Source organism: Ursus maritimus, unplaced genomic scaffold, assembly GCF_017311325.1.
Source record: "Ursus maritimus isolate PB19 unplaced genomic scaffold, ASM1731132v1 scaffold_2, whole genome shotgun sequence".
Classification (NCBI taxonomy): domain Eukaryota; kingdom Metazoa; phylum Chordata; class Mammalia; order Carnivora; family Ursidae; genus Ursus; species Ursus maritimus.
In genome coordinates, this window is record NW_024424452.1 from 15,564,298 (window position 1) to 15,586,311 (window position 22,014).

At 39.5% G+C, this 22,014-nt stretch overlaps 1 protein-coding gene across 1 annotated transcript in view; it reads right to left on the minus strand.

Annotated features, from left to right (window-relative positions):
- The window catches only part of VKORC1L1 (vitamin K epoxide reductase complex subunit 1 like 1), a 65,191-nt gene extending 50,198 nt beyond the window's left edge, over positions 1–14,993 (minus strand). The window contains exon 1 of the mRNA XM_040635008.1: positions 14,732–14,993. Within this exon, the coding sequence (XP_040490942.1) occupies positions 14,732–14,925 (194 nt within the window). The 5' untranslated portion in view covers positions 14,926–14,993. The remainder of the gene's footprint in view (positions 1–14,731) is intronic.
- Positions 14,994–22,014: the final 7,021 nt, after the last annotated feature.

Genomic DNA, 22,014 nt, shown 5'->3' on the forward strand with positions numbered 1-22,014 from the left:
TTTTTCTCAAATGGCTAACTCAGTTGACCCAATACTACTTATTGAAGAATTCACTGTTTTCATCTTTACTACCTATAGTATTTCTACAAATGAGGTTATGTCACTACTCTCAACTCTGTTCTAGGGATCACCTGTCTGCTCTTAACTACTTTAGCTTTAACACTGACTTTAACAGCAGTAACCCCCCTTCATGAATATTGATTTTCATATTTTTTATGAAAAATTCTGCTTTTGTTCTTTCATATAACCTTTAGAATCATGGTTTGAAAAGCCTGTGGAAATACTAACTGGGATTACACTGAATTTACAAATCATGTTTTATCAACTCCAAATACCTTCAATGTAAGATGTATAATTTTACGTAGCACTAAAAAAAAAAGGACGTTGCCACACTGACAGAATGCTGCCTTGAGATTGAGGAGTTTTCTTTTGGGTCTATTAAAATAGCTCTTTTAGACCTACATACCGTTCTGTCTTTATATCACATACGACTTGTGCTTACAAAGGAAAATAAGATAAATACAATAAATTTGTTAAGATGTTCATAAATAAAACTTCTTCACCACTACTACATGGCCAGAAGTGACTGGAAGGGTAGCTTCAATTTTTTTGTTGTTTTGTTTTAAAGATTTATTTACTGATTTGAGAGAGAGAGAGAGAGAGCGTGCACACACATGCGCACACACGCGCACGCACACACCAGACAAGGGGCAGAGAGAATCCCAAGCAGACTCCCTACTGAGTGCAGAGTCGTCAGGACTCCATCCCGAGACCATGAGATCATGACCTGAGCCAAAATCAAGAGCCAGATGTTTAAATAACCAAGCCACCCAGGCGCCCCTGTAAGGTATCCTCAATTTTAAGGCACATCTCAATTTTAGAAATGACAAAATGCAAAAATGTATCTAGCAATATGCAATACAACAATTTAGAGGGGATACTGACATCTTTCCAATGTGAGAGTATCCTATCCAAGAACAAGTTATGTTTCAGCATTTATTCAATTCCTTTATATCCCTTGTTAAAGTTTCATGTTTTTCAGAGATATCCTTTGTTTTCTTGTTAAATTTTTTTTAATGTATTTCTATGTAGACTTTTTTTTCTTTAAAAAATTCTGTTAGGAAGATGTGCAAAACCTCTCCCTAAACTTAACTCAATACCCATTCCAATCAAAATCCTAACAAGCATTCCTGTGGAACCTTACAAGCTGATTCTAAAATGCATATGAATGTCCAAGGGGCCAAAAATAAGAAGACTTATTATCTACTGGTTATCAGGATTTATAAAACTATGCAGTAATTCTCAAACTTGAGACTCTAAAGAGCTTTAGCTTATGTGATTTTATCCATTATATTTATCATATTTGAAATTAAAATATATTGTGAAATACATGTTCACTTAAAAATAACATTGTGTTAACTAGAGTTTAAATAAAAATTTGAAAAAAATAATAAAAACAAGAAACTGATTATATATTAACAGAAATAAATTCTTTATGAAAAATAATGTTCTCCAAAACATAAACATTTAGTGAAAAGAAAGGCAGTGTTTTACATTTTTGTAAATCTCCTTAATATCTGGCTTACCAGGAGACAGTTGGATTCTCATACCTGCATTTGTATTCAATCTGTTTCAATACCAGATGTCATGCAGCCTCTAGAGCACCTACCGTACAACTGTGAGGGAATGAGAGTAAATAAGGCAAATAACATCTTACTATTACTATGAAAATAGTTTTGACCTCAAAGACCCTCTGAAAAGGGGCACCTGGGTGGCTCAGTCATTAAGCATCTGCCTTCGGCTCAGGGCGTGATCCCGGCATTCTGGGATCGAGCCCTGCATCAGGCTCCTCTGCTGGGAGCCTGCTTCTTCCTCTCCCACTCCCCCTGCCTGTGTTTCCTTCTCTCGCTGGCTGTCTCTCTCTCTGTCAAATAAATAAATAAAATCTTAAAAAAAAAAAAAAAAGACCCTCTGAAAAGGTCTGGACCCACCTGGTCCCAGGAGAACTGCTGAAATAGAGTAGTTAAGATAGTGGCACCCTGGCACAAGGGCAAATAAAAGAATAGAAGAGCCCAGACAAATTTGTACACAATCAGCTGATTTATGAAAAAATAACTCTACAGAGCAAGGGAGAATGATCTTAAATTGGTGCCACAATAACTGGACAGTCATACAGGAAAAAAATTAAATTGAACCCAACTCAGACCATTAAAAAAAAATTCCACTTAGGCTGCTGATCTAAATGTGAAAGGCAAAACAGAAAATATTTTCACGCAGAGTACCTTCAACACCCGGATACAAAGAGCTCTGATAATAAAGGTTAACTATGTTAAAATTAATAATTTCTGTTCATCAAAACACACCTTTAAGAAAATGAAAAGGCAAGGCAAGCCACAAAGTGGAAGACGATATGTGCAATACAGATTATCTGAAAATATACAGATGTATATACATATCTTATACATATATACACATATGCAAATCTATCTTAAAATATCTTAAAATGAGTAAGACAAAGATGAACACCAGGCAGAAAAATGGGCAAAAGATTTCAAGGAGACTTTAATGAGTCTTTCAAAGAGAAGATAATCCACATGGCCAATAAACATATAAAAGGCTGCTCAACCCCATTAGTAATCAGGGAAATGAAAATTAAAACCAAATAGGAAAGTTAAATAGAACAACCACTTTGGGAAACTGTTCTATGGTTTCTAATAAAATTAAACACCTACCCTATGACCCAAAAATCCACTCTTCAATATATACCCCAGAGAAATGAGTATGTGTGTGTGTGCGCATGTGTGTAAAACCATACAATGGCACTAAGCGATAAAAACGAATAACTAATAAAACCAACAACTTGGATGAACTGCAAAAAACATTAGTATGCTGGGCAAAAGAAGCCAGACACAAGAGAGTGCACACTGTTATGAGTCCATCTACATAGGCAAAGCAAATTTATAGTGATAGAAGTCAAAACAGGATTGTCAGAATAACAGCTTCTGACCGAAAACGAGCACGAGAGAACTTTCTGGGGTGATGGGAATGCTCATCTGAGTAGTGGCACATGCATATGTGATAAAATTTTCAAGCTGTACATTTAAAATTTTTGCATTATATATGAAATACACCTCAACTATCCACAAAAATCCCCTACATATATACCAGAATGGTTAATAAAATTTAACAGATTGACAATTCCAAGGCTTGGCAAACAGGTGGAGTAACAGGAAATCTCATACACTGTTTGTAGGAACTGAAATTATCGCAATCACTTTGGAAAACAGTCTGCCATTACCAACTAAAATTGAAAATACACAGGGGCATCTGGGTGACTCAGTCGGTTAAGTGTCTGCCTTCAGCTCAGGTCATGATCCCAGGGTCCTGGGATCAAGCCCCACGTCAGGCTCCAGGCTCAGTGGGGAGCCTGCTTCTCCTTCTCCCCCCACTCATGCTCTCTCTCTCACTCTCTCTCAAATAAATAAAATCTTTAAAAATATATATATTAAAATTGAAATACACAAAAATGTTCATAGCAGCATTATTCATGATTACCGCAAAGTGAAGACAATTTAAATGTCCATTCAAAAAAAGAGTGAATAAGTTAACTGTGAAATATTTGTATAACAGAATACTCAGCAATGAAACAAACTATAGCTCCATAGAACATGGATGAATCTCAAAAGATAATGTTGAATGGAAGCAGCCGGAATAAAGAATACAGACTAAATGGTTCTGTTCATAAGTTCAAAAAGCAGGGAAAACTAAACTACCAAGTTTAAATACAACCTTAGGTAGAAAAGTTAGAAAGTGATTACCATAAAAGTGAGGACAGAAGTTAGTTAATCTTGAGAAGGAGGAAGAATATATTTTATAAAGAGGGAGTTAAAGGAAGGCTTTCTAAAGTGCTGGCAATAGTCTATTTAATGACCTGAATGTTGGTTACAAGGGTTATGCTTTGTGATTACTACATCAAAAAAGATGCACAGTTCAATGACTCTTCCATATCTATGTTACAAATCAGAACAAAAAAGGTTTAAAAAAAAAGCAACTGGACCTGGTGACTGATTGGATTTGGGGGGGGGGGAGGGGAGTGGAGAAGCAACGAAAGACAACTCCCGGGTTTCTGACTTGCACAACGGCTTGGGTGGTGATGTCTTTCACTGGGATCAGAAACAGCATTTTCAGGGGAAGAACATTAATTAAATCTTGGACATGTTAAGTTTACATACTTTGGAGACATCCAAGTTGAGATGTCTAGCAGGCAATTAGATAGGCAGATTTCAGAGTTCAAAGGGGAGATGGAAATTTTGAGGCTGAAAACATACATTTCCTAACTAGAGACAGAAATTTTACGTTCATCTGTGAGTGAAGCCATGGACAGAGATGTGACTGTTTAGGGAAAGAAGACTGACAAGAGGGTGTAGGGCTGATGCCTGGTATGTCAACATTTAATGGGCAGGTACAGGAAGAGAAGCCAGTAAAGAAAAATGAGAAGGAACCAAGTGGGAGGAGGAAAATCAAGAACATGTCATGAACCATTAAGCAAGGGAAGAGAACGTCTCCTGAGAAAGGTCACCCACCACAGGTTGATGCATAGTTAAGAAAGGATATGGGTATGTGCAATACTTTGCAAGCCAGTTTTTACTCCACCTCTTTCTGGTTGATTTGAGACAAGCAACAACCCAAAAGAAAAACCAATGCTTCTGAGAATGGCTGAAAGTTTTTGTGTTATCTTTAGAAGTGAGGAACTAAGGCCCCTCTCACTGTTCTTTCTCCCCGACTCTCAGGAAGGAAGAGGACAGATTTGAAAGCACTGATTGGGTCTGTGTGTTACAGGATAGAATCACCATTAAAAGGTCAGCACAAAGTACAGGTTCACTTTTCTGCTTCTTCCATGTGACTGAAGTGGTATGAGAAGTCCTCAAGAGGGCTTTCTCTTCTCTAAGTGAGAGCCAGGGACAAACCTACTACTTGGGCAGAAAAGGCCTAGGGCATGTGGCCAAGGCCTGATCAGCAGTCAGCCAAAGCAAATGTGCACTCTGGTTACATGGCCCTGAGCACTGACAGGAATGAGTTAGATAGGGCAGGTTTTGCTCACATCACATGGGAAAAATCTAGCCATGTTTGAGAACTGAGGAGATGAAAGGGGTCCAACTCACCGCCTGTTTTAGTTTGAAACAATTTAAGCTTAACTGGATTGGGGGGGGAGTATTTCCACATGAACCCAGCTGGGCTCACTCCAGTCTTTTATCTTGGGAGTTTGGCGCCCAAGTCCTAGTTAAGAATTTGCAAGTACAAATATTTAATACAAATTTCTTCCTCAGGGGCCCTATAGACTTGAAAATAGTGGCTGTAGACTGGAGAGAATTCTGTTACTGGGATCCCTGTCCAGAATACCATCATAAAATTTCTCAATTTCCAGCACCACTTTAATCACATACAAAACAAAACTACAATGGGCATCTAGGTTAAAATAATAACAGATTAACAACTCCAGAATAAATAGATATGTTCGTTCCTTGATGGGAAGCTTTGAGTAAAGGCTGACTCTTTCCCAAGTTCACCTATAATTTCAGTACAATTTTAACCAAAATCTCATTGGGACTGTTTTTTAGAACTCATCAAAATAAATTCTAAAATTCACCTGAACAGTAAATGTATGAGAATAGCCAAGAAATGTTTTAAAATGAGCATATTTGCCCTATCAGATATCAAACTTACTATTTAAAGAAACAGGGGAGAGAGGGACTACAGTAATGGAAATGAGTGGAAACACAGACAACATACCACTGGAACAGAATTGAGAATCCAGAAAGAGGCCCTATGTATATAAGGAAATTCTTGTGGCATTTCATATATGGTCAAGTCAATACATGGAGTTAGGCAAAAGCCCACCAATTAGGGAAAAAAAAAAAAAAAAAGTTTGATCCCTACCTCACACCACACACCAAAGAAAATTCCATTCAAACCAAAGGAGCTAAATATGAAAAAAATTCAAACAAAATACATGAAAGTTTAAAAAAAAAAAATCTTGGGATGCTAGAGATTTTGCTAACCAAGATTAAAGGGAAAAAAAAAAAAAGCTACCAAGAAGTCAAAGATGGGACCACATAAAAAAGTTTAAACTTCTACTGAATAAAGATACCATTAATGAAATTAAAAGACAAATGAGAAACGAGGAGAAAATATGTATAATACATAATAACAAAAAATTACTGTGATACCTGAAGAACTCCCACTAACCAATAAGGAAGAAAAAGACAACCTAGAAGAGAAATAAATGGGCAAAGGTATAAACAGGCAATCTCCAGAAGAAATTTAAGTGAACATTAAACATATGTCTATACAAAAATTAGGTTATAGATTCATCTAACCTGTAAGCTACATTCTACATGATTAAGGAATTTTTTTTCAAAACTAAAAGAAATCATAAATACCATTCATCTGATATCAGAAGGAGACATGCCCTTGTAAACTCAAAACCTATGGGGAAAAATTACAAAGAAAAATAATTAAATTTTTCATACACTTTCAAAAAACCTATGTGTTATAAAAATTAATAAAATAGAACTAAAATTGCAAAAATATTAACAAATGATAAAATATCTATATCCTTTAAATATATGAAAGATTTGTCTAATCAACACAAAAAATTCTAAGATATATACAGGCAAGACTCAAGAGAAAAAATGCAAACAACTAATAAAAATGTGAAAAACCACTAAAACTTGTTTATGCTTGGGGGGAAATGCAAATCAAAACAATGAGATGACATTTTTCATAAAACAAATCCATAAAGGTCTAAATAATGAGACTACCCAACAACAAGGGTACAGGACTCCTGACATTCTCTTACATTACTGGTGGAATTTCTAAGAACAAGAGAAAATAGTTGTGACATGTTAAATGATGAAAAAAAAAGATATAAAATACATACAGTATGATTGCAACCATGTTTTAAAATAACAGCTACATCTTATGAGCGCTTACTTTTGTGCCCAGGTGCTGTGCTAAGACTGTTTATAGACCCTGGTGCATTGGTGTACTTCATATTCACGATAATCCTGAGTTAGAGACTACTCTTACCCTCATTTTATGAAGAGGAAACTAAGACAAAAAAGAGATCAAGTTATACAGCCAAGATTTCAATCCAGGTACCCTTTGCTCTACTGTCTGTGATCTTAACTATTAGCACAATGTACAAGTGGAAATAAAGCAAACTTGTAAAAACAGTGGAGTTGATTATACTCCACTTTAATTCTTATTTTGTCATGGATCTTCCACTATTTTACTCCTCAAAAACAATGATTGTTTTTAAAGGTCAATGATCACACAACGGGCGGGGGAGAGGGGGCAAAGCTCAGGGCGTGATCCCGGAGTTCTGGGATGGAGCCCCACATCAGGCTCCTCTGCTATGAGCCTGCTTCTTCCTCTCCCACTCCCCCTGCTTGTGTTCCCTCTCTCGCTGGCTGTCTCTATCTCTGTCGAATAAATAAATAAAATCTTAAAAAAAAATAAATAATCACACACTGGGATAACAGCATCCTTGAAATTCCCCTAAATTATAGATGCTAATAACAAAAGAAAGAGTACGGCTTACAATCCAACGGTTTAAAGAAAATTTTTAGAAAAAAATTTTTTTTCCAAATGAAATTTTATGTGGATCTATAATGAAAAACAGATTAAAGCAGTATTTCACTCTATCAGTGTATTTTAAAAGCTCAATTTTATGACATTTACAATGAAGGTCTTCTGATCAACACAAACTTTATAAACTATAGATGATTGGGGCAGTCAGACTTGTTCTGTTTTGATTGAGCAGTATCAAGAAAAACCTGATCCAAAGAGATCAGCAGATGCAAATGATGAGTTTTGTTTTTTTTTAAATAGTACATTAATGCTAAGGATTTTATTATACCTGTCCAAAAGTCTAAGCAGAAGAACATGTCTAAGTTAAATCTCTAATAATAGATCTTAAAATACGTAATAATCATGCCATCAGTACATTATGCATAAGGCAGTCACATGTTACAGCATAATACAATGAGAGTTCTATAGTAGTGAATTTGCTGATATAATTTTACATGAGCAAACAAGCACTGGCCCGAATTTTTAAAATACCAATATAAAGCTACAATCCTAATCGCTAGAATTAAAAATTCGAGTATAAACACAAAGAAAGCACGAAACCTTATTATAAGGATTTTTATCCTGAGTGCTGGCATTATGGGTAATTTTATTTTTTTCCTTTTGCTTATTTTCCCTCAAATATTCTAAATACATTGATTTTTTCCCCTTTTTTTCTTTTTTACTTTTTATCTTTGAATAACTATGAATCACAGGAATTTGCAAAAAATGCACAGGATGGTCCCTGGCACACTTCGCCAGACCCCCTCAAAGGTAACATCTTGTATAACTATAGTACACCACCACAACCAGGAAACCAACCTTGGTACAATCTAGAGTTTACCGAGATTTCACCAGTTTTACATGTGTGTTTCCATGCAATTTTATCACATTTGTAGCTTCCTGTAGCCACAACGAAATACAGACTGTTCTTTCCCCGCAAGGCTCCTTCATGCTACCTTCCTTAACCAAACCACCCCCATTCTGAACTCCCTGGGCAACTATTAATTTGTTCTACATCGCTATAATTTTGTTATTTCAAAAATGCTATTAGAAATGCAATCATATAGTATGTAAACTTTTAAGACTGGCCCTTTTTGCACCTGGTGTAACTCCTTTGAGATAACCTGGCAGTATAAATCAGTGGTCTCTACTGTGTTAAAATTTAGCATGTTATGCATTTGAGTATATATAAATGTTTATAAACGTTTTGAAGTTTAACATGTTAAAATGTGAATCAAATGCTTACGAAATCCCTGCTGCACTGCCACACAACTAGGAGTTGGGGGAACAAATTTTGAAAACTGATAATCTAATCCCAGTCTAGTGCAATTGAGTACAAATACTATATAGAAGAGAAACCCAAGGCTCCGTGCTTGTAAGTCTTGTCCATGTTTACAAGAACACGTGGTTTACAAGAATGCCTGGTTTTGCATTTTTCTGGACAAGCTCCAGATTCCAGTCCTTTCCCAGCCCAGGTGGGTCTGTGTTACATTCAAATATGGCCACTTGCTATTCCCCCCAAATGCCACCGTCCTCTGCCTTTCCTCATGCTGTTCCCAGAGTCTTCCAAATCAAGGAAATGAATCCCTCTTAATTCCTACTTCTGTGTGGTGACTTAGCCAGCACCACACCCCAGGCCCAATTCTCCTGATTCTTTGAACAGTAGATTCATGACTCAACACCTCTGTCAGAAAGAGCTTCCCCACCCTAGCACAAATTCAAACTAACTTTTTCCCCTCCCTACCCCAGGTGCCTAGATGCTCTTTATCTTCCTTCCCTTGGCAATTCTGTTAAGTCTTCCTGATAGCTCACCCCACTGCATACCTGTTCACTAACTAGGTGTGACAAATGCCTTATCTTCACAAGTTTAGGCTCAGAAGGCAAACACTCCAGAAACTTACTTCTTGAATACTGTGCCTTCATAGTAGCGTCCTTGCCCCCCGCCCCCAAATTGCTCTAAGCAATAAAAGCTATAATGCAAACTCTAGGCATTTTTGGCATACAGATGTTTAAAAAAATGGCACCAATGTTTGCATAGTTTTTAAAGAGTTGGCTGATATGGGCATCACTCAACCAATATTAGATCTAAATGGAATTCAAAGTAATAGTAAAGAATTTGGACTCTTGAGACAGATTGCTTGGGTTATAATCAGGTCTCTGCCACTGTATTATCTAAATCAAGTTTCATTTACATTCTGTATGCCTCAGTTTTCTCATCTGTAAAATGGTGATAAAAGCACCTCACAGGACTGTTAAGAGAAGTAACCATTAGAACACTACTTTGCACCCAGTAAGCATTATCTTAAGTATTAACAGTTACCTCTAACACCACAGCAGTCCAGTTACTTTGTGGTATCTTTCCTCTTATCCTCTAAGTTCATACTGCCTCTGAAATTTCCATATCAAGAAACAATAGTAACAGAAGAACCAATATTTTATTAGTCAAAACTCCCAGAACAAATTTTCTTTTACACACTAGCTGTTAACATTGCGCCAAATACAAATATAAGCACTTAAAAATAAGTGGTGATGGAAAGAATGCTAGCAAAAAGTAGGGTATAGATCAGAATATATAATATGATAATTTTGTGTTTAAAAATGGGAAGAATAATATGGTCATATTTATGCTTATATAGATAAAATGGCTCTGGAAAGTTTCACAGCTGCTTATGGAGAGGGAGAACTGCATGTCTGGGTGAAGGGGTATGAAAAAGATTATTTACCATGTACTCTTTAGTATCTTGAAATGTGAAACAGCAAATTCTTCTATACAAGAATTTAACTGAAAAAAATGTAGGAGTGCGGTCCTTAAACAAGTACTCTACAAGCCAGGTTTCTAGTCCCAGTCTGCCATTAACTGTGTTACCTTGGGCAAGTTGTTGAACCTCTGAATCTAGGTGAACAAAGCAAGGAGAAGCAAAGATTTCTAGGTTCTGTTCTAAAAATGTAAGATCTCAAGGTGCCCGGATGGCTCAGTCAGTAGAGCATGTGACTCTTGATCTTGGGGTCATGAGTTCAAGCCCCATGCTGAGCAGTAGAGCTTACTTAAAAAGAAAAGAAAAAAAGAAGTAAGATCTTAACGAAAGGGGTAGTAAGTAGATGGCACTACTACTTTTTTTAAGATGTAAGAGAGGTACTAGTTGAATATTTTGCAAAAGAAGGCAATTTTTTGAGGAATTGATGGTTTTCAAATACTATTTTACAGTTTTTAAAAGTATAGAATTGTCAAGCCTATTAATCTTTAAAGATCACTCGTACCATCCTTAACATAAAAACTCTTTTTAGAAGGGGGGTCTAATGTAACTTGCAGAAAATACCTATAAAGAATATTCTGCACATTATACTGTTTCTCTTGCCACACTTCTGAAATTGTTTTAAATGTACTTGAAGTCTTTACACTATGGCTTGGAGTGAGCAATAAAGTAAACTAAACCAATTTACATCTAAAATACATAAATGACTATACCTAAAACAAAAAACATACACTACTTAAAGGCATTTATTATCAGGTACTGCAAATACCTCCAATCAATGATAACAGTTATAATTGAGTATATAATTTATTCCAGGTATCATCCAGGTATTTATTCCTTTTATCATCATTAATTCCACCATTCCTCTGGCAAAGAAGAATGACTAGCCTCATTTAACAAGAAGCACTGAAGCTCCATGAAGATAACTGAAGTGACTAGCTTGAGACCAGAGTCTAACAAGCAGCCGAGCGAAGGGCCCACCCAGAATCTTTGGATCTGAGCTCTGCACCAGACAGGGGTTACTTAATGTTGGCTGGGAGGCTGGTGTAGGTTTGCAACAGACTATTTACTGATTAATATAAAAATAAGGAAAAATGAGAAGAAAGCCTTTTAATAAAGCTAAATGATTCAATTTAAAGCCTTTTATTCTGAAATTCTGTCCTCTCAAATTATTTGAGTTAAAATATCCTTTTTATAAGTGAAATGATGGTGAAAGAAGCTAGTGATGTGGGTTACTGTTGCTGTTTTTTATTGGCTATACCTGGCAAAACAAAACAAAAACTGGCAACTCCACTGCACCCTCCCAATTTGGGGGGGTGGGGATCATTAATCCAAAGTCTGGGGGCAGCTGGTTGGCTCAGTCAGTGGAGCATGCAACTCTTGATCTCAGGATTGTGGGTTCAAGACCCACACTGGGTACAGAGATTACTTAAAAATAAAATCTTTAAAAAAAGAAAAGAAATTCAAAGTCTGGGAACTACTCCCTTAGACAATGATGCTTCCCAAAATACTAGAGGACTTTACACACACACACACACACACACACACACACCCCTCAAGATTCTCTCATTAATCTCTATTCTATTTGGATTAAGACACTTAAGGATTGAGAAATGAGAATAAAGTGAGTTTTAGCAATCCAAAGTCACGTGAGTTAACACTGGATTCTGGTAGAGGACTTTCCTAAGGATTCTTTTCATTGGGTAACTTCTCTCATCTTTATTTGCAATTCTACTCACTCTAACCTGGGCTCAGACTTTCTTTTCCTAAGATAGTCACATTTTTTAATACTTCTGCTAAGTAGCAATCAATACTTAAGTCAAATAAAAAAAAATTACTTGAGGTCTCCAATAATCTGATTTTATTTAAAGCCACTCTGACAAAATAAAACTTTAAACAATGTTTATTCTACCTACTTAAAAAAAAAAAACTGGTCTATAAATCAGACTCAAGCCACTTTAATTTTCAAATTTCTGTACCTCCATTAAATATATTCATATACACACACGCACACACACAGACATATATGTGGTATACACATGAATGTAGCTTTGCAAGTAGTTTACAAACAGGCTGATCAAACTGAATAAATTTCTTGAAAATAATTTTGTTGTGTTTATAGCAAATAAGCTATTTACTCTTTTTCTTAGCCATGTCTTATTTCTTACCAATCCTCCTTAGCGAGCATCAATTTTAAAATATTTTATGTACACAGCTACACAATTAAACATTAGTTCTAGTCACAACATATTAAATTCACATTTAAAAGATCTCTATAAAGAGATCTAGTTATTTTTAGTCTTACATACTTACATATACTTAGTATACTTATGTATACTTTTAATATTCTACTTGATGTTATTTATATTATTTTATGGTACTTTATTAAAATTTTTTAAAAGAGCACAAAAACCTGGATCTTATAGGATATGTAACTGAAAATACTTACAGTCTATACTAATTACATGGCTCAAAAGCACTCCTTTTTAAAGGCAAGTCAATTTTAAAAATATAACCATACAGTTTGGATAACATAAAGCACTCTTTACACACCCACGAGTTAAAAGGTCCAGTTAAATTTATTATAGATTACAACGTTTGCAAATCTAAAACTGGTAATAATTCTGCCTAAATGCCATGCTAATCTTGTATCAAAAGTTATTTTCATTTCCTTTTTAAAAAAATTACTTGAAATATACTGCTGGATAGTCTTATGTATTTATTCAACTAACTTTGGGTACCAGGTACTTTTAAGTATAAAAGTCCTTCCAATGGAAGTGAAATAAACATTAAAATGTTTGCATAAAATACACTCTGTGGTTCTCAAAGGGATGCTGAATCTATTAAGTCTATTGACTTGGTTCAAAATACCTAACCAAAAATGTGAGCTTTTTGTAACACTGATATATTTGAACTGTTAACTAATATCTACATTTTAAACATATTGTGTTTAATGTAGCAATAATGATGACTATTTTCCCACTAAAGCAACAGGATTTTGGTTTAAGGGCAAATGAGATAGAGCTAAGTGGAAAAGACTGGCCGCCTGAAGTTTGTAAATAGTAACAAGACAAACTCCAATGGTTGCCTGTTCATGTAATCACCAATATGTAGGTCAAAATAAACTAATGAGCTATATACATTACCATCTACCTAGTAATTTACAGATCAACAAGAGGGAAAGAAACTGCTCAAATATAACTACTGTTAAGAAATGTAAAATATTAAGCATAGTATGTCTATAAAATTTGTAACCTATCAATTTTGAAGTCATTTCTTTCACTTTTGCTACTTTCAATGAACCCTCAATAATTTTTTTTAAAAAGGCAGTCACTTTAATTGTAAATTCCTCCTTTTTTTTTTCTAAAGTAACTTGTCTAGGAAAAACTAGTGCAGCAAATAGAATGTAACAGATAAATCACTACAGCATTTTTAAAAACCTAAAGTTATCAGTAAAACAAACCAATCCCTCCACTTAGGCAAGGCGTGTATTTTTAATCTTCTCTGAGTATCCCATTATACTAATCAACAACGTTTAAAAGTCAGCCTAATGGCCCCAAACATTATCACTACACTTGACATACTCTTATTTTAGGCAAATGAAGCTTAAACTAGACCCAAAGTGTGGCCAATTCCCCCTCTCCCGCACACTGAAATATACGAGGGGGAATCCAAGAAATCAGATATGTTAAGTGCCGGTATCTTCTTCCAGAGTAGGGTCAAATTCGTGTTTGCCTGCGAATGTCACCGTCTCAAGAAGTCTGCAAATTCTCATTAGCGCTACAGAGTACAAAGAGGCCTGACCACAGAAACACCTGTCCTAGCACCGGGAAGACAGTGGGAAATGCAACCCCCCGAGTCCACGCCGGCCGCACAGCCTCCGGCTGCAGCGAGCCCGGACGAGGGGTGGACAGTGACCTCACGGCTCCCTGGGGCAGGGTCCCACACTCCCGACCCGCCTCCACCGGCGAGAACCAAGAAATCTGTCAAGCCGGCCGGGACCCACCCTCGGCGAACCCCTCTCGCTCCCTCCCAGCCCGGCCCCAGCCTGCCCAACTGCTCCCGGTCTGCTCTGGCCTCCCGGCTGCACTCTGCCACCTCATCCCTCCACGCCGGTCTCGCGGCCCCGCCACCTCCACCCCGGCGGCCTGGACTCGGGCCGCCCCTCGGGCCGGAGCCCCCGGCCGCCGCCTCCAGCCCTGGCCAGGCTCGCAGCGCCGTCGGTCCCTCCGCGGCCCGGTCCCCACCGCCCCCCAGGCCCGAGCTCCCGCCGCGCGCTCCCCACCCCCAGCCTCCGCCCTCACCCAGCTCGGCCGCTCCCGGCCCGCTCCCCCCAGCCGGGCTACCTGGAGGCAAGGGCGGCGGAGCACTTCACCCAGGGCCCCAGGTCGCAGAGGGCCCGGTGCTCGGGGTCCCGCTCCTTCTCCCGCTCCACGTGGTAGGCGTAGATGGAGAGCAGGATCCCGGCGGCGCACACTGCATACCGGGCCACCCGCTCCCACCGCGGCACCGACACTCTCAGCAGGACGGGCGCCGCCATCTTCCCCCCTCCGCCGCCGCCGCCTCCTTCGCCGCCGCCGCCGCCTCCCTCCGCCTCCACCTCAGCCGCCGCCGCCCGTCGGGGCCCGACCCAGCCGCCGCCGCTACCGCCACCGCCTCCGCCACCGCCGCCACCGCCGCCGCCGCCGCCGCGCCCCATTGGTTCTACCGCCTCCTCTGGGCCCCGCCCCCACAGGCGCGCGGCCCAACCGCCCCGAAAGGAGAGAACCCGGCGGGGCGGGTAAGGCGCGCGCGGGCGCGGAGGGAGGGGGCGGAGCGCGCAACCGTCGGGAGGCCGGGCCGGCAGGCGGAGACAGAGGCGGCGCGGCGCGCGCAACGGGCGGGACCGAGGGGAGGGGCGTGGCCATAGGAAAAGAGGGGCGGGGCTCTGGGGGGCAAGGGGAGGGGATGGGTGGGGAGGGGCGGTGCCTGAGGGCCTTAAGGGACTGGGTGCAATGAATAATAAATTTCAAAGATACCACCCTGTGTGACTGAGTAAGCCCTCGGCCCCTCCCCCGGGGGGTGGTGATCAATGGCCATCGTATTTTCTTTTTTTGTCATTATCATTTGATATTTTTTGACCCAATCCGAATTAACCCTGGCCAATGCCCAGAGCTCCAGAGCCATACTTCCATTACCTGATATTCCTTACCACACTTCCATTACCTGATACTCCCCACCACAACCTCCAAGCAGCTCCGTGTTCAACAGGTGCAAACTTATAAAAACATTTTAAATTATTTATGAAAAAAACAAAATATTTATGAATGCCTTGCTTCTCTGTAAGGTGAACTTGAGATGGCTTAACATAATTGATAGAATATAGAAAATATAGAAATATAGTAATATAGAAAAATGTAAAAATTAACTGAAAAACCAGGACAAAGAAAAAGACAAGTCAGAATAAAAGGAAACACCAAGAGTAAGAACACAGATAAGCAGGTCATAGGGTCTTGCATAATTATTAAAATTGAACCATAAATTTGGCTCTGAGCTTCCCGGTGGTCACAATTAAAAAGAAAACACGTATGTGGGATTGTCACTGTCTCTGAGAAGAAAGAAACACTCCATTCTTGGAGACGGCCAGCTTTTCCCTGGTTGCAGCTCTCAAAGAGATTTCAGGAGCTTTATATAGTGATTTTGAGTAATAAGCAATGTACTTGTATTATCTATTGTTGGGTAACAGATTACCCCAACTTCAGCAGCTTAAAACAAAAATCCTTTATTTTCTCACAATTTCTGTGGGTCAGGGATGTGGGTGCCATTTTGCTGGGTCCTCTGGCTCAGGGTCTTTCACAAAGCTGCATTCAACTCAGCCAGGGCGGCAGGCATCTCAAGGCAGAAGAATCCTCTTTCAAGGTCACTCAAAAGCCATTGGCAGGCCTCAGGTCCTTCATTAGTTCCGGCCACTTGTACCCCTCCATAAGAAGCTGCTATCTTCCCCTAGGGCAAGGAATAAGAGAGGGAAACAGAAGTCACCGTCTTTGTTGTAACCTAATTCAGAACAGACAGCCAATCACTTTTACTTATTCTATTACTTAGAAGCTAGTCCACAACCTAAGTGTCCATCAAGGCTGAATAGACAAAGGGGAGCCTGGGTGGCTCAGTCGGTTGAGCGACCAGCTGTTGGTTTCAGCGACCAGCTGTTGGTTTCAGCTTAGGTCATGATCACATGGGTCATGGGATGGAGCCTTGTGACAGGGTCCCACTCAGTGCAGATCCCGGGGCCACGATAGAGCCCCTCCACGGTAGAGCCCCAGGACCATGAGGCCCCCTAGCGGGCTCTGTGCTCAGTGGGGAATCTGCTTGAAGATTCTCTTCCTCTGCCCCTCCCCCTGCTCGCTCTCAAATAAATAAATAAATCTTTTAAAAAAGGATGAATGGATAAAGAAAATGTGATACTATACATACAATGGATTATTATTCAGCCAGAAAACTAAAGGAAATCCTATCATTTGAAATAACACTGATGAATCTTGAAGACATTACCATAAGTGAAATAAGTCAGACAGAGAAAGACAAATACTTTACAATCTCACTTGTTTGTGAAATCTAAAAAACCCAAACTCAGAAACAGACAGTAGATTGGTGATTGACAGGGGCTGGAGGATGGGGGAAATGGGGAGATGTTGGTCGAAGGGTACAAACTTCCAATTATAAGATGAATAAGTTCTGGGGGTCGAAGGTACAGCATGGTGAATGTACTTAATAATACTGTATTATATGCTTGAAAGTTCCTAGGAGAATAAATCTTAAACGTTCTCACCACACACACACAAAAGGTAATTACATGAGGTGATGGATGTGTTCATTGTAAACTTTTATTGTGGTAATCATCTCACAACACATGTGTATATCAAATCATCATGTTGTATACTCTACACTTACACGATGTTAATGTCGATTATTTCTTAATAAAGCTAGAGGTCATTCTCCTGCAACCCACCTCCTTCTACATTCCTTTCCTGATTTGGTGAGATCCGTTGATCATCTGGCTTCTTTCACTCATCATTATGTCTGTGCAGTTTATCTACGCTATTGTACATAGCCTTTGTTATTTTTCATTGCTGTCCATTATATGAATAACCACTATTTTACTTTAATACCTTATTCTTTTGTTTCAATTTTTTATTTAAATTCTAGTTAGTTAACATATAGTGTAATAGTAGTTTCAAGAATAGAATGTAGTGATTCATCACTTATATATAACATCCAGTGCTCATCATAACAAGTACTCTCCTTAATACCCATCACCCAGTTAGCTCATCCCCCCACCCACCTCCCTCCATCAACCCTCAGTTTGTTCTCTGTGGTTTGCTTCCCTCTCTCTCTCTCTTTTTTTTTTTTTACCCCTTCCCATATGTTCATCTGTTTTGTTTCTTAAATTCCACATATGAGTGAAATCATATGGTGTCTTTCTCTGACTGACTTCTTTCGCTTAGTATAATACACTGTAGTTCCATCCACGTCATTGCAAATGGCAAGATTTCATTCTTCTTAATCGCTGAGTAATACTCCAGTGTGTGTGTGTGTGTGTGTGTGCGTGTGCGTGTGTGTGTGTGTGTGTGCGCGTACGCGCATGTGTGTGTACGCACCACATCTTCTTCATCCATTCATCAGTTGATGAACATTTGGGCTCTTCCCATAATCTGGCTACTATGGTAAGGCTGCTATAAACATCAGGGTGCATGTATCCCTTTGAATCAGCATTTTTGTATCCTTTGGGTAAATACCTAGGAATGCAGTTGCTGTATCATAGGGTAGTTCTATTTTTAACTTTTTGAGGAACCTCCATATTGTTTTGCTGAGTGGCTGTGCTAGTTTGCATTCCCACCAACAGTGTAAGAGCGTTCCCCTTTCTCCACATCCTCACCAGCGTCTGTTGTTTCCTGAGTTGTTAATTTTAGCCATTCTAATAGGTTTGAGGTGGTATCTCATTGTGGTTTAGATTTGTATTTCCCTGACGATGAGCGATGCTGAGCATATTTTCATGTGTCTCTTGGCCTTCTGGATGTCTTGTTTGAAAAAAATATCTATTCATGTCTTCTGCCCATTTCTTGACTGGATCATTTGTTTTTTGGATGTTGAGTTTGATAAGTTCTTTATAGACTTTTGGATATTAGCCCTTTATTAGATACGTCATTTGCAAATATCTTCTCCCATTCCAGAGGCTGCCTTTTAGTTTTGTCTGTGTCCTTCGCTGTGCAGAAGTTTTTTATCTTGATGAAGTCCCCATAGTGCATTTTTGCTTTTGTTTCCTTTGCCTCTAGAGACGTGTCTAGTAAAAAGTAGCTATGGCCAAAGTCACAAAGGTTGCTGCCTGTGTTCTCCTCTAGGATTTTTATGGTTTCAGGCCTCACATTTAGGTATTTAATCCATTTTGAATTTATTTTTGTGTACGGTGTGAGAAAGTGGTCCAGTTTCATTCTTCTGCATGTTGCTGTCCAGTTTTCCCAGCACCATTTGTTGAAAAGACTATCTTTTATCCATTGGATATTCCTTCCTGCTTTGTCAAAGATTAATTCACCATGTAGCCATGCGTCCATTTCTGGGTTTTCTATTTTGTTCCATTGTTCTATGTGTCTCTTTTTATGCCAATACCAGACTGTCTTGAGACCACAGCTTTGTAGTATAGCTTGAAGTCTGGAATCGTGATGCTTCCTGTTTGCTTTTCTTTTTCAGGATTGCTTTGACTATTTGGGGTCTTTTCTGGTTCCATACAAATTTTAGGATTGTTTGTTCTAGCTCTGTGAAAAAATGCTGGTGGTATTTTGACAGGGGTTGTATTAAATGTGTAGATTGCTTTGGGTAGTATAGACGTTTTAACTGTTTGTTCTTCCAATCCATGAGCATGAATATTTTTCCATTTCTTTGTGTCTTCTTCAATTTCTTTTCAGTGTACAATTCTGTTACCATCTTTGGTTAGGTTTATTCTTAGGTATGTTATTATTTTAGGTGCTGTTGTAAATGGGATTAATCCTGATTCTTTGGTTTCTTTTTCTGCTGCTTCATTATTGGTGTACAGAAATGCAACAGATTTCTGTATGCTGATTTTATATCCTGAGACTTTGCTGAATTCATGTATTAGTTCTAGCAATTTTTTGGTGGAGTCTCTCGGGTTTCCTACATAGAGTATCATGTCATCTGCGAATAGTGAAAGTTTGACTTCTCCCTTGCCGATTTAGATGCCTTTTATTTCTTTTTGTTGTCTGATTGCTTACGCTAAGTCTTCCAGTACTATGTTAAATAATAATGGTGGACATCCCCGTCTTGTTCTTGACCATAACCGAAATTTTATCTATCCATTCTCTCCACTGTTGATAGACATTGATCCTGTTTTAGCTGTTACGAATTAAGTTGCTATGAACATTCAGTAAACGTCTTTTGGTGGACATAAGCACTCATTTCTATTGGGAATACATCCAGGAGTGGGATTAGAGTCAGACAGTATTAGTACAAACTGCCTCTGTCAATTCAGATCTTCCACAATGCAGATCCCAAGGGAGAATGAGATGTGCAAGACATTTACAGGGGGCAATGCCTGGGAAGGATAAAGGAGAGAGGGAGCAAGAGCAGACATGGGGAACCTCCAAACCACAAACAGGTCTGACCACTGCAAAATCTCTGCAGTCTCAGCCAGGCTGACAGGGAGCCCAGTGTACAGACTGTCCATCATAGGCACTGTCTGCAAGGCAGCATGGCCTGGAACTAGCACTTCTGTCATGCACAATCACTAACTGGGAGCATCCTGGAAAAGGCATGGCCTCAGCATGAATACTGGGGTGGACCCAAAGGTGTGGCAGCCGGAGGCTATTGGCTGACTAGCCCCTTGCAGCGGGCTGTCTTGAAGGGAGATCTGAGGGGTGTTATCACCAGGGCCATCACACTACCAAACAGTTTTCCAAAGTGGTTATACCAATTTAAACTCCCACTAACAATGTATGAGATTTCCTTATACTCTACATCCTCACCAACACTTGGCAGTATAAATTGTCTGTCTTATTGGATTATAGAAGTTCTTTATATATTTTGGATACAAATCCTTTGTCAATATGTGTATTGCAGATATCTTCTCCCACACTGTGGCTTGCCTCTTCCCTCTCTTAGTGGTCTTTTTGCTGAACAATAGAAGAGACTTTGAATTCCTCACATACATTCCACTGCCTCTCACCTTGGAGATTTCAAACTCCTACTTATTCACAGCTTACATATCTCTTTCTTCTGGAAGGCTTTCCCAATTCTGTTGTAATAGTGAGGACTCTGGGGAGCCTGGGTGGCTCAGTCAGTTGGGTGTCTCCTTTTGGCTCAGGTCATGATCCCAGGGGCCTGGGATCCAGCCCGCATGGGGCTCCCGGCTCAGTGGGGAGCCTGCTTCTCCCTCTGCCTTTGCCATCCCCCCTCCCTTTGTGCTCTCTGACTCTATCTTTCTGTCAAATACATAAATAAAATCTGTAATAGTGAGCACTCTGGTAACACACACCAAGTTCACCAGGCCAGGGACTCAAACCCCATCAGGACTCTCTCTGTCCATCTCCTACCTCTCTGTGCTGATTTTGTCCTCTCAGGACAGCTTTGTGCATTCAGAAGCAAAAGTAACCACTGTAGTTCCTCCATCTTGCATCTTTGTTTTCTCCTGCCTATCATCACTTCAATCCAATTTTTAAAATCCTGATGAAAAATTCCAGGTTGACCAGCCTTAGGTAGAAAGAGTGCTGGGATGGCAGCCCTGCACACCCATAGGAGATCCTACGAAGGAGCAGTCCTCCCAAAGAACAAAAAGTGCTAGTCCCAGAAGCAGGAAGAGGTCACTGCACAGATAAAGCAGGAGGCTAATCCATTCATTTACCCCACAAATATTTATTGAGCACCTACTATGTGTCGGAACAACCGCAAGAGTTGGAGCCATAGTGGAGAAGACGAGCAACGGCCCTTACCTCACAGAGTTCACGTGGTGGGAGAAGCTAGGTGAGGCTGTCCCTGTTGGGGGTTCACAGAGGAGAGCCCCTGTTGTTGTAGACAAGAAACCACTCCGCTCCCAGACAGACAAAGCTGTTCATCAGCCTTTCTGCAGTACCAACGGGGAGCTAAGGTCTTCCACTGGTGGGCACAACTCTGGGAGGTTGATTTCCAATTCAAGAACGTAAACGTCAAAATGTATGCACAGATGGAAACTTCATACATTGCTGGTGGGGAATGTAAAATGGTGCAGTCACTTGGAAAACAATCTGGCAATTCCTCAAAATGTTAAACACAGAATTACCATATGACCCAGCAATTCTACTTCTAGGTCTCTATCTAAAGGAATTGAAAACATGTGATCACACAAAAACTTATACATGAGTGTTCATAGGAGCATTATTCCTAATGGCCAAAGATGTCCATTAACTGACAAATGGATAATACAATGTAGTATATGCATAGGTTTCAATATTACTACTCAGCCATAGAAGGGAACTAAATACTGATACATGTTACAACATGGGTGAACATATTTAGGGAAAGAAGACATAAAAGGCTACCTATTGTATGATTCCCTTTAAATGAACTGTCCAGAAGAGGCAAACCCCTAGAGAGAGAAAGTAGCTGAGTG